The 15733-nt window shown below is 41.8% G+C and overlaps 1 protein-coding gene across 2 annotated transcripts in view; it reads left to right on the top strand.

Annotated features, from left to right (window-relative positions):
- Nucleotides 1-15733, top strand: part of CYTH3 (cytohesin 3) — a 291259-nt gene that overhangs the window by 193273 nt on the left and 82253 nt on the right. For both annotated transcript variants that reach the window (XM_082261091.1, XM_082261090.1), the window contains exon 8: nt 5102-5250. In XM_082261091.1, the coding sequence (XP_082117217.1) occupies nt 5102-5250 (149 nt within the window). The remainder of the gene's footprint in view (nt 1-5101; nt 5251-15733) is intronic.

The raw sequence follows: 15733 nt of genomic DNA, 5'->3' as shown, positions 1-15733 counted from the left end.
CCCCTTGTGACATCATTAACCAGAAGTCATGCTGGGTACAAGGCGCAGCAGTTTATGTGCTTCTAGAAGCTGTTGGCTTTTTTCTTCAGCTTGCAAATTGCTCCCAAAAAACGCAAAAAAAGTTTTTTTTTTTTTTTTTTTTTTTCCGAGGATGAAAAACACTTCAAGCTTACAACTTTATGCATGGACACATAGAATAACACCATTTGCTTCTAGGTGCAAACAAAAAAAAACACTCAAAGTAGCTTCTAGAAGCTTAAAAATAAGCTAGTGTGCATTGAGCCTAAATGACAAGAAAAGAGCTTTAAAAAAAAAAAAAAAGATTAAAGTGGTTTTAAGGTTATTAATGCATTAGGATAAAAAGCCTTCTGTGTGCAGCAGCCCCCTCGACCCCCTCTAGGACTTACCTAAGGTCCCTCTCTGTCCAGCGATGTCCACGAGTGTCTCAGCTGTCCGAGATTCTCCCTCCTGATTGGTTGAGACACAGCAGCGGCACCATAGGGTCAGGGCTCTGAGTGGACACAGGGAGCTGTGACTCGGCTTGAGTGCCCCCATAGCAAGCAAGCTGTGATGGCACTGAACAGGAGGGAGAGGCCAGGATCACAGAAGAGGGACCCGAGAAGAGAAGGATGTGGGCTGCTCTGTACAAATCCACTGCAACAGAGCAGATAATTATAACATGTTTGTTATTTTTATAGGAAAAAAAACAAGACTTTACAATCGCTTTAAGTAACACTATCAATGTTGCAAGGACAATAACAGTGTATAGCATGTAAAAAGGAAATCAAGGCCGCAAAAATTCTAAACGTGCAACAGATTGCAAAAGAGAATAAGACAAACCCAAAGAAAGTCTTCAAATCTAATAATAGTAAAAAGGTCAGGTCTGAGCATTTAGGCCCTTTACAAAATAGGAGTGGGTGACTGGGGACAGAGAGAGGGCCAATGTATTAAATACCTTCTTCAGCTCTGTACATACAAAGGAGCATAAAGGAACTCATGTCCATAATGGGGATGGTATTGACACAGCCCCAAATGATCCACTATAGCTCAAAATTTATATGGTCCATTTCTGGACATATGGTATGGTCCAGAAATATTTAGACAGAATAAAGGTGAATAAAGCACCTGGACCAAATGACATGCATCCACATATCCTAATAGAGTTGAGCTATGTCACTTCAAAGTAATTGTTTCTAATATTTAGGGACTCTTTAATGACTGGAATAGTACCACTGGATTGGCATAAGGCCAATGTGGTGCCTATATTTAAAAAGGAGTCAAAGTCTTTACCAAGTAACTATAGACCTGTTAGTTTAACTTCTATAGTTGGGAAGATACCACATCGGTGAGTTTTTGCTAGGAAAAAAAAAACATCTTAAGAAAAAGTCAGCATTGATTCGTGAAAGACAGAAAGTTGTCAGACAAATTCTTTTTATGAGGAGGTAAGCAAAACCTCAGACAGAGGGGTGGCTGTGGACGTAGTATACTTGGATTTTACAAAAGTGTTTGACACAGTTCCCCACACATGGCTGATGTGTAAGGTAAAGTCTACAGGCTTGGAAAAATCAGTTTGCAAATGGATAGAAAAGTGGCTAAAAGACAAAATTCAGAGAGTAGTGCTTAATGATTCTTACTCCGAATGGTCTAAGGGTCCTTTCACATGGGCTTTCTGCCCGAGGGACTCTGTTTTGCTCAGCGGGGGTCAAACCGCTGATGCCCGCTGAGCAGGCCGATGACAGGTCCGTCTCCCCTTACTTTGCAGAGACAGACCCCCACTCTCCTCTATGGGAGGAGTCCGCCTGTCCGTTTTCATCCGATCCTCCAGGTTTTCCATCCATCTGGATTTCACAGACAGGATCGCATCGGATAGCAGCGGGTGTCAGCGAACATGTCACCGCTGACATCCGCCGCTCCATAGGGGTGCATGGAGCATCCCATCAGGTCCGCCTGAAAAACTGGCAGGCAGATCTGATTGGAAAGCCCATGAGAAAGGTCCCAAAGGTTATCAGTGATGTACCACAAGGTTCAATTTCGTGACACTTGCTTTAGAATATATTTATAAATGATATAGGGTCTGGGATTAAAAGTACCATTTCAGTCTTTGCAGATGACTCCAAGCTATACAGTGAAATAACATCCTTACAGGATGTCTCCAATTTACAAGATGGCCTCAATGCACTGTTTAATGGGCAACTATGTGGCAAATGAGGTTTAATGTTGATAAATGTAAAGTTATGCACATGGGGGCTAAGAATATACATGCATCTTACATACTAGGAGGAGTTCAACTGGGGGAATCAATGGTTCTGGGGGCCACTAGGCAGCGGGGATGCCGATCCACGGGACCGGCGGCACCAATTGCCACCTGGCCCCCGCGAATGCTCGCCGCTGAGAGAGAAGAGCGGTCTCCTGTTGTAAACGCAGCAGACCGCTCTCTCTGGAATGATCACAGAGTGCCTGTGATCATCCTATATAGGATGACAGGTCTCTGTGTTCATTTCACAAGTCCCTCCCCCATGCAGTTAGAAAACGCTCCCCTAGGCTCACACTTAACCCTTTGATCACTCCTAGGTTAACCCCTTCCCTGCCAGTGTCATTACAGTAACAGTGCATATTTTTAGCACTGATTACTGTAGTAATGTCACTGGTCCCTCCCAAAAGTGTCAAAAATGGCAGGGGTCGGATCTGTCTGCCGCAGTGTGGCAGTCCCGCTAAAAATCGCAGATCGCCACCACTACTAGTAAAATAAAAATAAAAATTACATAAATCTTTCCCCTAGTTTGTAGACGCTATAACTTTTGCGCAAACCAATCAAAATACGCATATTGGGATTTTTTTTACCAAAAATATGTAGCAGAATTCAAATTCAAAAGAGGATGAAAAAAATTATTTTACATTTTTTTTTGGGGGGGGGGGTATGTTCTATAGCAGAAAGTAAAAAAAATTTTTATTTATTTTTTTCAAAATTGTCACTCTTTTTTTGTTTATTGTGCAAAAAATAAAAATCGCACAGGTGATCAAATACCACCAAAAGAGAGCTTTATTTGTGGGGAAAAAAAGAACATCAATTTTGTTTAGGTACAGCATCGCATGACAGTGCAATTGTGCATTAAAATAACGCAGTGCCGAATCACAAAAAATGGCCTGTCCAGAAGGGGGCAAATCCTTCCAGTCCAGAAGTTGTTAATAATAGCATGCAATGCCAAGCTGCAGTTTCCAAAGTAAGCAAAATGATTTCTTGTATTAAACGAGGTATAAACTCCAGAGAGAGAGAGAGATACAATTTTGCCCCTTTACAAATCATTACTAAGACCTCATCTGGAATATGCAGTTCAGTTTTGGGCACCAGTTCTCAAAAAGGATATCAGGGAACTGGAGAAAGTGCAGAGAAGAGCAACCAAACTAATAAGAGGCATGGAGGAGTTCTGCTTTGAGGAAAGATTAGAGGAACTGAATTGATTCTCTTGAGAAGAGGAGAATAAGGGGGGGATATGATCAACATGTATACAGACACTCCTCGTTTAACGTCTTACCTGTTTAACGACCGCTCAGACTTACGACCAGCTTTTTGGGCACTGTACATCATTGTATTGTACAGTACAGTATAGGATTTTTGTTGTTTATATTTTTGTTTTCTGTACTTATCCAAATTAAAACAATGTTATTGAGTTGGAGTTTTGTGTTTAGACTTTTTTTTTCAGAATACAGTACAGTAGTTAGGAAAATATTGATTACTTGTGGATCCTCCTTTAACAACCAATTTGTTTAACAACCTGGACGCTGGAACGGAACCTGGTCGTTAAGTGAGGAGAGCCTGTAAATACATAAGTGGTCCATATAGTGAACTCTAAAAGGCTTCTTCACAGTAAGAGATGTGGAAATGTGGAACAGACTGCCTCAAGAGCTGTTTCTGGCCTGGATTTTTTCCTAAATGCACATAATATAGCTGGATACAAAAATTTATAGGTAAAGTTTATCTGGGGAATATCGGTCTGCCTGTTGGGGGATCAGGAAGGAATTTCTTTCCCCTGCTGGAGCAAATAGGATCATGCTTTTTTTGGGGTGGGGGGGTTGTCTTTCTCTACATCAGCTGTGGGTTCCAGGATTGTATATATGGAGGCTTTCTATATGTGTGTGCATATATGGGGTTTTTTTTCCCTCTATGTTGACTGGATGGACTTCTTTCTTTTTCAACCAGAATAACTATGTAACTATTTTGGGTGTATTTGTACTGTCCTGCTCTAAAAATTTAATTTTGGTAGTGTTGCATGACCGAGAAATTGTCATTCAAAGTGTGACAGTGCTGCAAATTGGCCTGGGGGGGAAAGTGTCCGGTATTGAAGTGGTTAAGATCTGCACAAGCCTTCCAGCACTATTGCTGTACATCCTCTGTTTTCGTTGAGAGCCTTTCAATGTAGGGGAGCTTGGTTGGAATTTTTATAAAGACAATTAATATTGTAATATTATTTGTAAATGTAATACTTTGGTTGTACTGGGCCACAGTGTTACCTGTTATCTACTTATAGCTCTCTGGGTCTTTTGTTTGAGTTTCTAGCATTGCTCACTAATCTGACCAACACAAAGCCAAACTAGGGAGTCTTAGTCCCCCTGCTTATTTTCTGCTATGTAAATTAATTGTATCCAGATCAGAATTATTTTGAACCTACATGCAAAGGTCACAATGCTGGAGTTACAAGGAGTCCGAAGGTGATTTAAGCCATCGTTGCTTCTCAGTATCATGTATGGATGGGTTTTTAATATTGCCTCCTGCTTTTTGTTTTTAAATTTATCGGTTGTTTTTTTCATTCAATAATTACTATTCAGCCCATAGAGAATATGTTTTTTTTTGTAAGGAAAGAAAATTGCTTGATTTCCCCATCAACACAGTGAGTGTTGATGGGGGAATGCCTAATCCTTGTATGACTGGCTTAAGACTCTAATATTTCAGGAGTTAACATTTGCAGTCCTATCAGGTTTCATGTTAAAATGCCCATGCACCTTTTTATGGTTTAATTATCAGATGTTAGCTGGTATACATTTTCCATTTTGTGAATGTGTACTTCTGGGCTTTTCAATAATGCTGTTCTTTGTTCTATATCAGATACATGCTACGTCCTATCTTTTGCCATCATCATGCTGAACACCAGTTTACACAATCCCAATGTAAGGGACAAACCATCAGTAGAGCGTTTTATATCAATGAATCGTGGAATTAATGAAGGTGGAGATCTTCCAGAAGAATTATTAAGGGTGAGTTTTGCTTAATATCAAAAAAATGTTGGTACATACTGTATGTGAGTTGTTATTTATATACAATGTGCTGCTGAGAAACTGTCATGTTTCTCCTGTACACTACTCCTCAAAGTGGAACGGAGTTCAAAAAGTGAAAATTTGCGATGCTTTTGTGAACTTTTAGAAGTGTTAACTGCACCTAAGCAGTACCCCTGAACTACGTACTTTGTCTGGAATTCCTGCTGAAATATATTGATGCACTTCCTGGTATAGAAGGTTGCCTAGGCACTCCTGTGCCTATACCCTTATAGCTGTATATCTGCAATGTAAGATCTAAGATGCTGTGACTCTGGCTACTAATCTCTAAAACAGGATTTTCTTACTAGGGTTTCCTCCAGTTGCTAGGGGTTCCTTGAGCAATAAGCAACTTCTACCTCTCAGATAAGTTCCCATTAACCTCATTGATCATTTTACCTATCTGTATGGAGGTAATTCTTCCCAATGACCACAAGTGTAAGCAGCATTCTTCCCACTGACCATCACACTAATGTATTTTGAGTTGTAGAAATAGTAATTTTTAACAGGGGTTCCCTGAGATCAGAAAGATATTCAATAGTTCATCTGTGTAGAAAAGGTTGAAAAAGGCTGCTCTAGAAACTTGGAGTTAGAATTGGTGGCATCAGTGCTGTGCTGCTCACTGTTCTTGCTGGAGGCTCTGACATAAGGGAACAAAGCCCTTCCTCTACCAAGATGGCCACCTCCACACAGAGACACATCGCAGAACAAGGCTTGTTTAGTCAAAAATTGGGGAAAAAAAATCAGAGGCAAGGGGACCACTGGCAATACCAGCGATTAGTCCTTTGCCCCCTGTCTGTCTTTTTCTAATTCAGTTCTTTATTAAATATAAACACATTCTGTACTTGGAGACTATGTCTCGGGATCTAACTTTTTATTTTGAACACTTGCAACAGTGGAAAAAAGGCATTTAACCACTTCAGCTCTGGGAGGTTTTACTCCCTTAACCACTTACCGCAAAGTGACGTATATATATATATGTCGGCAGACTTTGCGGTGTTATACCGGGATGTTGCCTCTATCTAGAGGCACCATCCCGGTACCGTGGTTTACAGCCGACGGTCGGCTTTCTGTCAGTAATGACCGATGCGGCTCGGGAGCCGCTCGATCGTTACCCGGGTAAGCGGGAGGGGACGTCCCCCCCCTCCCGCTGCCTTCCGTGACTTTGAACGGGCCTCCCGTCCCACCGGGAGAGCCGAGCACCCAGCCGGCGCGTCCACCGGCTGGATGGAGTCCCGATCAAAGCCGGAAAGGGCATCAATCGGGTCTCCGATGACGTAAACCGGGTGCGGCGTCCATGACGTCACTTCCGGGTTACTCTGCTGGAAAAGGCGGCAGATTAAAAAAACGGCTGTATGCAAAAATGCAGTTTTCGGCGTTTTGCATACATGAAAGTGTAGTGGAGGGGTCGAGGGTCTTTTAGACCCTCGATCCCTCCATAAAGAGTACCTGTCACTGCATATTGGTGTTACAAGGGATGTTTACATTCCTTGTGACAGCAATAAAAGTGATGAGATTTTTTTTTTTTTTTTAAATCAGTAATAAAGTTAAAAAAAAATAAAAAATTAGCCGCCCCCGTCACCGTTCGCTCGCGTACGAAAAAAAACGTATACAGAACTCGAGCTGCAAATGAAATTGCTGTTCAAACCACACATGTGAGGTATCGCCAGAGAGTGAGCAATAATTTAAAAAAAAAGAGCTACACTCTAACTCTAAACTGGTAACCGTTAAGAAAATTTAAAGCGTCGCCTATTGAGATCTCTATTGACCGTAGTTTGTCGCCATCCCACGGGTGTGCGCAATTTTAAACCGTAACATGTTGGGTATCTATTTACTCGGCGTGACATCATCTTTCACAATATACAAAAAAAATGGGCTAACGTTACTATTTAGTATTTTTTAAATGCAGTGAAATGTGATTTTTTAAGATTTTTTCCCAAAAAAATGGGTTTTAAATACCGCGTGACAAAAAATATTGCAATGACCGACATTTTATTCTCCAGAGTCTTTGCTAAAAAATATATATATAATGTTTGGGGGTTCTAAGTAGTTTTCTAGGAAAAAATACTGATTTTAACTTGTAAATAAAAAGTGTCCGAAATAGGGCTGGGGCTTAAGTGGTTAATGACCAGGCCGTTGCGATTTAGCACTGCGTTACTTTAACGAAAAATTGCGCGGTCGTGCAATGCTGTACCCAAAAACAATTGATGTCCTTTTTTTCCCCACAAATAGAGCTTTCTTTTGGTGAATATTTTTACTTTCTGCTATAAAACATTCCCAATAAAAAAAATTTAAAAAATCTAATTTTTTATTAGTTTAGGCCAATTTGTATTCTGCTGCATATTTTTGGTAAAAAAAAAAAATCCCAAAAAGAGTATTTTAATTGGTTTGCGCAAAAGTTATAGCATTTACAAACTACGGGATAGATTGTTTCTATTAGTAATGGCGGCGATCAGCGATTTTTAGCAGGACTGCGACATTGCGGCGGACAGATCAGACCCCTAATTGACATTTTTTACACTTTTTTGGGATCAGTGACATTAATACAGTAATCAGTGCTAAATAATATGCACTAAAAAAAAGAAAAAAAGAAAGAACAACCTGGAAGTCTCCACCCTGCGCCAATGAGGTAAGAAGATAATCTCTAAGTACTGAGCTGCCACCTAACAAATAATGACAATAAAAATAAAAGGGTGAATTGGATCAAAGGACCCAGACCACCAGGCGGCGCTGATAAATCATATATACATGGTATATCTGAATGTGAACTATATTCCAAGGACACCCATGATATTAAATCCAAAAATAAAATAAAATACACAATAAATAGAATTTGCAGTATTGGGATAAATTATAGTAAAACAATAAATATGTCTATAAATGCTCTGTAAATGCTCTATAAACAAGTCCAATTAATAGGGGATGATCCTGAAGTGCACCATGTGAGGGAAATCCTATAAGCCATGTAAATAGTCCTTCACCACACCACATGCAGCCTCTCCCAATGGTAATGCACTCACCAGAAATCAATGGGTAAAAGGCACATCATATCCTTTGAATGCAACCAAGACCTCAATGACCACCCCAGACTGGGTCTTCTTAGGCAGATAAAAGCAGTGATCCTGGAATAAGCAATTCTCTCCTCACCATTCCTCTTCACTCCAGGAAGGGGGATAACCAGGATTCTTATCACAACTCTCCACCCAGAAACATCCGAAGTCAGTTCCAATTATAGGACATGCAACATATGTAAAGAGGGGAGGGAGCCACTCACAGTGTAATATGATGATTACTTTATTACCCCATACAAACCCACCTTACACATTGCACTTACAACAATAAATTAAAACTGAAGCATATATGACAAGCCTTTAAAACAGCTGGCCCTGCATTACTTGTCCTCACCCAGTCACCGACCAGCAGTGGAATGGAGCGATGGATAGATGCAGCAGTCCAGGTGCTTGACAGAGCCACGTAGTCACACCCTTACGCGTATCGTCGTTGGACTTCTTCAGAGAATGGTGTGGAGAGAATTGCTTATTCCAGGATTACTGCTTTTATCTGCCTAAGAAGACCCAGTCTGGGGTGGTCATTGAGGTCTTGGTTTCATTCAAAGGATATTATGTGCCTTTTACCCATTGATTTCTGATGAGTGCATTACCATTGGGATGTGGCGTGGTGAAGGACTATTTACATCGTTTATAGGATTTCCCTCACATGGTGTACTTCAGGATCATCCCCTATTAATTGGACTTGTTTATAGAGCATTTATAGACATATTTATTGTTGTACTATAATTTATCCCAATACTGCAAATTCTATTTATTTTGTATTTTATTTTATTTTATTTTTGGATTTAATATCATGGGTGTCCTTGGAATATAGTTCACATTCAGATTTACCATGTATATATGATTTATCAGCGCCGCCTGGTGGTCTGGGTCCTTTGATCCAATGCACCCTTTTATTTTTAAAATAATATGCAATGTTACTGTATAAATGACACTGGCAGGGAATGGGTTAACACGGGGGTGCTCAAAGGGTTAAATGTATGCCTGTTTGTGCTTACTGACTATGGGGGGGGGGGGCTCTGTGGACTATGGGGGGGGGGGGCTCTGTGATAGGCACAGGGAGATCAGGGTTTCAGCTTAGCTAAAACACATGATCTCTCTCTGCCTTGTTTACATAAGCAGGTGGGTCTTCTGTCCATATCTGTGAAGATCGTGTGAGGCTGGCGGCGATCGCCGCAGCTCCTCCTTTGGTCTGGCTCCCGCTGTGTCTAATCACGTACACATAATCACATAGATCTACGTGATTATGCGCAGGCGAGCTGTCCTGCCGTAGTAAATCTGCGTGGGGCGGTCGGCAATTGGTTAATATTTGTCCTTAAAACTTAACTTTTTTGTAATGCAGGTTTTGTAGAGATTTAATAGTTCTAGAGTTTTTAAAAATTAAAATGAGGCCGGTATTCACTATTGCCCTAGTATCTCAAACTGACCAAGTGGGCTAAGCTCTTACACCGTCACCTGGAGGGGGAACTGCTCCCCCCTGCCTTTGCCGAGCTGGCGGACCCGCTTGTCCAGGGGCTGCAGTTTATCTGTGATGCCTCCTTGGATGCGGCTCCCCTGATGGCTCCGCCTCTCTGTTTTGGCAGGGGTCCTTCGGCGTGTCTTTTGGCTCAAGTGCTGGTATGCGGATCAGACTTCAAAAAAGGCATTGACTGATCTTCCTTTTCAAGGAGATCGCCTGTTTGGAGCTACCCTGGATGACATCATTATATGTCTCACAGGGAGGAAGAGTACTTTTCTTCCACAGGCTACTAAGGGCAAGAAACCTCGTCTAATGGCCGAAATACACGATAAGAAAATCGGCCGAAAATTTCCGTTCAGCGAAAGATCGGCCGATATTCTACTTGTTAATGCCCAGCCATCAGTGACCGATATCGATATTGTGAACGAAAAATCCCGTTTGAAAAAAACTAAAAATTCTGTCATCTCGTTTGCGAACGAACGATATTCTATACGTTGGTGTTAAGGTCATTCATTTAAAATCTGTAGAACATCATCACGCATGCACTGTTTCGATGGTCGGCGGTCAAACGGTCGGGCGATATTCGGCCTGTGTATGTTGGCAACGTTTTCGACCAATGAACACTTTTTCCTAAGTCGGTGGTCGAATGATCGGGCGATATTCGGCCCGTGTATTCCAGCCATTAGACATGGGCCTTCCTTCTCAGCTCATAAGAAGTTTTTTCGTCCCTCAGGGTTGACTGACAAGGGCTCGAAGCAGGTCTGGCAAGCCAAGATCGGGCTTCTCCAGATCCGTAGATAAAGCTCCTTCATCATGAAGGTGTGTCCTCCCCGGTATCGTGGGTGGGGGGGTGTCTTCGCTGGTTTCCGGATCTGTAGACTTCCCTGGTGCAAGACAAGTGGATCCACAAAGTCATTCGGTCCGGCTACAAGATCAAGTTTCGCTCTTGTCCCCAGGGTTTTTTCCTTCCAACTTGCGCCTGTTTGGGGCATTACAAGACCTCTGAACGCTTTTAGGATTTTTACCTGTTTACAGTCCCCAGGAAAGAATGCAAAGTGCGTCCAATCCTGGACCTCAAGGTGCTCAACTGCTTTGTGCGGGTACACAAGTTCAGAATGGAATTCATTCAAACTGTGGTGGTATCCCTGCGTCAGGGAGATTTCCTTGCCTCTATCAATATCAAGGATGCCTACCTTCACAATCCAATATGTGCCAGTCACCAGCGTTTTCTACGCTTTGCTGTGGGAGGGGAGCATTATCAGTTTGTGGCGTTAACTTTTGGTCTCGCCTCTGCTCCTCTGGTCTTAACAAAAGTGTTAGCCCCAATGCTAGCTTTTCTACGCCAACAGGGGATCGTGGAACTGGGCTACCTGGACAATCTCCTTCTGCGAGCACAGCCTCCCTCTGCTCTGGTGGAAAACCTGGAGATCACAAAACGAAATCTGCTGGAGTACGGCTTGATTTTGGACTCGGCCTTAGCCAGAGTGCTCTTTCCTCTGGACAAACTCCAGAAATTGCAGGCTGCAATTTGCCTCCTGCTGTCCAACAAATGGTCGTTCCTCAGACTTGTATGCGGGTGCTGGGCCTGATAGTGTCTACCTTCAAGGTGGTTCTGTTTGCACAGTTCCATACAAGGTCCCTGTAAAGGGAGATTCTTACCAAATGGGACTCTGCAGTCCCTGGACAATTAGATCCGGGGAACGAGGGAGTCCTTGATATGGTGGCTTAGTTCTCCAGCGCTTCAGCTGTGCAAATCCTTCCTCCCATTGTATTGGACAGTGGTCACCACGAATGCCAGCCTGTCTGGCTAGGGAGGCTTCCTCGGCAACATTCTGCTCAGGGGATCTGGACACTGGAAGAAACCAGACTACCGATCAATGTCTTGCAACTCCGAGCAATCAGACTGTATCTGGATCATTTAAAGGATCATCTTCAAGGTTGTTCAGTGCGCATTCAATCGAACAATGCCACGGTCGTGGCCTATATCAATCACCAAGGGGGCACAAGAAGTGTCCTGGCGGCTCTGGAGGTAGCCGGCATTCTAAAGTGGGCAGAACGGTTCGTTCCAGCCCTCTCCGCCATACACATTCCTGGGGTGGAAAATTGGCAGGTGGATTAGCTCAGTCAGCAGGCGTTGGACCAAGGGGAGTGTTCCCTTCATCCGGAGGTGTTTCATCAGCTGTGTCTCCGGCGTGGCTTCCCCAGAGGTTTGTGGCTCGGTCAAGGGATGTCTGATGTTCATTGGCGGACACAGCTCTCACACCTCTGTGGAGTTATAATTCTCCTGACACTGCTTGTAACAAAACTGGCTATAGCAGAGAGAGGAAGACTGCCCATGGGTGTAGCCAGAATTCTTTTCTGCCTAGTGTCCTACTCTTGTAGGGGGCAGTATAACCCAATTTCTCCACATCGGGGGCTTTGAATGGAGCCAACAATAGATTCACCTCTCATATAGATAACCAGTCAGTAAAGGAATGCTGCCTCTCTCTATAAAGATGACCACGGTAATCTTCCCAGGATTCTCGCTCATAGCAGGGATATAATGTAGAAAGACCTCATTGTGTAGTAACTTAATACTATTTATTGATAAAACAAATAATAACTCACAGTAAGGCAAGAATAGGTTTGTAGCCGCAATGTGCGGTAAAAACTCAGATACTTCCGGTCTTGGACGTAGACCGGCTCCTCCCGACGCATTGCGTCACTCCACGTGACTGTCTCAAGGGATTTTTTATATATTTTCACTGTGTATTATGCGATTCATGATTCTAAACTTATTACTTACCAGATTGATTTAATAGAGTGATTGAATATATTGGTATACTGATCATCTTCACCCCCCCTACTTTTTTGTTACACATACCGGATATGTAGTATGCAATTCTGAATGTATCGGAATCTTTTTATCTTTCAACACATGTATTGTCATTTTATTAATTGGGAAAATAGCGCCGATTCACCAGGCCTTTTCTTTACCCCCTTAATGACCAGCCCATTTTTTGCAATACGGCACTGCGTTTCTTTAACTAAATATTGCGCGGTCCTGTGACGCTGTACCCAAATAAAATTTATTTATTTTTTTCCCCACAAGAGCTTTCTTTTGAGGGTATTTGATCACCTCTGCAGTTTGTCTTTTTTTTTTTTTTTTGCGCTATAAACAAAAAAAAAGGGACAATTCTGGAAAAAAAAAACTGTTTTTACTTTCTGCTATAAAACACTGCCAATAAAAAATAAAATAAAAGAATCTAATTTTTTGATTATTTTAGGCCAATATGTATTCTGCTACATATTTTTGGTTAAAAAAAAAATCCCAATAAGTGTATATTTATTGGTTTGCGCAAAATTTATTGCATCTACAAACTAGGGGAAAGATTTATGGCGTTTTTATTTATTATTTTTTTTTTTTTACTAGTAATGGCGGCGATCTGTGATTTTTAGCGGGATTGCGACATTGCGGCGGACAGTTCGTACACCTAACTGACACTTTTGAGGGGACCAGTGACATTGCTACAGTAATCAGTGCTAAAAATATGCACTGTTACTGTACTAATGACACTGGCAGGGAAGGGGTTCAACACCAGGAGCGATCAAAGGGTTAAGTGTGTTCCTAGGGGATGCTTTCTAACTGTGTGGATAATGGACTCACTAGATGAACATGGATATCCGTGTTCCTAAATAGCAGGAACACAAGATTCCTGTGTTCCCCACTGGCCAATCAGCACATGCGCCCCAACTTGCTATTGCATGAAACGAGGTACAGGTACGTCCTTTCACGCAAAAGAGCTGACCTGCAGCAGTAAATGTACTGTTGGCGGTCGACAAGTGATTAAGGACCCTTCTCTTACAGACCACTAGTGTATAGGGGCCCTTTTCTCACTGACTGTCATTGTATGGGGACATTCTTCATATAACTGCCAGTGTAAGGGGGGGCATCCTTTCCACTGATCACCAGTGTGAGAGGGTCATTATACAAGTGGCTATAAATGTAAGAGGCCTTTCTTCCCCAGGCCATCACTATAAGGTGTCCTTTCTCCCGCTGATCCCCCAATGCCCCAATGTAAGAGGTAATTTCTTCATTGACCACAAAATTAAAGTGATACTAGAATATACCTACATACAATATAATATGGGTTATGGTCACATCCATTATTCCTGCCGAACCGTGTATGGTCGGCCTTTAGAGGGTTTCATTTTGGTTCTTTTCTAGAAATTAATATTTAGGGCATGGCTCTAAAAATTATACAAAAACTTCATTAGACTATATAGTGCTAAGGTTTTTTTTCTAGACTGATTATTTTTTAAGGGGCATAAAATATTAGTGCAGACATTGCTGGTCGTTTCCTTAATGGTGGTAGGATTTGACTGGCTCTGTTGGATTTTTCCCTCTGATTTCGGTGTTCACTAAAGCCCCGTACATACGATCAGATTATCGAACGATCTGTCGTCCATTTTTTGTGGCATGCTAGTCTGATGTGGAAAGTGAAGAGGTTATTTTCATACGAATTTTCCTGTACGACAGAATTCTACTTCAGAAGTGATGTCATGTGCTGAATTGTTTTGTATGTGTTCTTTCGTCTCTGAGCATACCTACTCTTGCTCTTAAGATTTTTTTCCATCGAAATCTGTACTAATGAGACGAAAATCGGACGTTGTTTTGACGGACGACAAAAATTATATAGCCTGCACATCAGGATTTTGTCAGCCGAAAAGTCGGAGTCGGCTGTCGAAAGCACCATACTAACAATCCGAAAATCGACAGATCGGCCGTCGGACGAATTTTCCCTACAGATTTTATTATCGTGTGTACGGGCCTTAAGGGATTACAGCAGAGGTGTCTGCTCACTAACAAAGATGCACCGTGATCTCATATGAGAATGATGTTTATGCACTTGCCAAATTAAAAAGATGCATGTATTGATACTTGTATTTCCTAGGATAATTAGTTAAAAGTTATTATTATATCTAATTAAATTAGATAATTTCCAAAAATATTAGTGTGCAGTACAAAAAAAGCAGCCAGTCAGAAATCTGTGTTTAACTGTTCTAACAGAAATTTAGTGGCTATGAGTTACTACTTCAAGGCATATCTGATAAAAGTCCCATTACCAGTATAGGATAATTGCCTTTCCTGCTTCGTGCAGGAATGAAAACATATAAAAATTCAAGCGGTATACCAAACAGGTGGATGGGACAGTGCATGTCACAAAGCGGCTACCGAAGAAAGCGTAAAAAGGCTGGACTGACATTGGACAGGGCCTATAGTGCTGTGAAAAGTAATTGCCCTATATACCTAATAACTGTTTGTACCACCCTTGGTGGCAAGAACTGCAATCAAGCATTTGCGATTCCTGGCAATGAGTCTTTCAGACTACTGTGGAGGAATTTTTGCCCACTCTTCTTTGCAGAATTGTTTTAATTCGGTCACATTGGAGGGTTTTCGAGCATGAACAGCCTGTTTAAGGTCATACCACAGCATCTCAATTGAATTTAGATCCAGACTTTGACTAGGCCACTCCAGAATCTTTAATTTTTTTTTTTAAACCATTTAAAGACTTGCTGGTATGTTTCGTATGTTTCGTAACATTGTCCTGCTGCATATCCCAAGTACGCTTGAGTTTGAGTTCATGAACTGATGGCCAGACATTCTGCTTCATGATTTTCTGGTAGAGCGCAGAATTTGTGTTTCCATCAATTATGGCAAGTTGTCCAGGTCCTGAAGCTTCATGCAAAGCAGCCCCAGACAATCACTCTACCACCACCATGTTTGACTGTTGGTATGATGTTCTTTTTTATGAAATGCTGTTAGTTTTACACCAACTTTCAAAAAGTTTGTTTGTCTCATTAGTTCACGTAATATTTGCCCAAAAGTCTTGGGAATAATTTAGATATTTTTTGG

This window comes from Pelophylax lessonae, assembly GCF_965119305.1.
Source record: "Pelophylax lessonae genome assembly, chromosome: 6".
Taxonomy (NCBI): domain Eukaryota; kingdom Metazoa; phylum Chordata; class Amphibia; order Anura; family Ranidae; genus Pelophylax; species Pelophylax lessonae.
The sequence above is the reverse complement of the archived record's forward strand: the minus strand, read 5'-3'. Positions and strand labels throughout refer to the sequence as shown.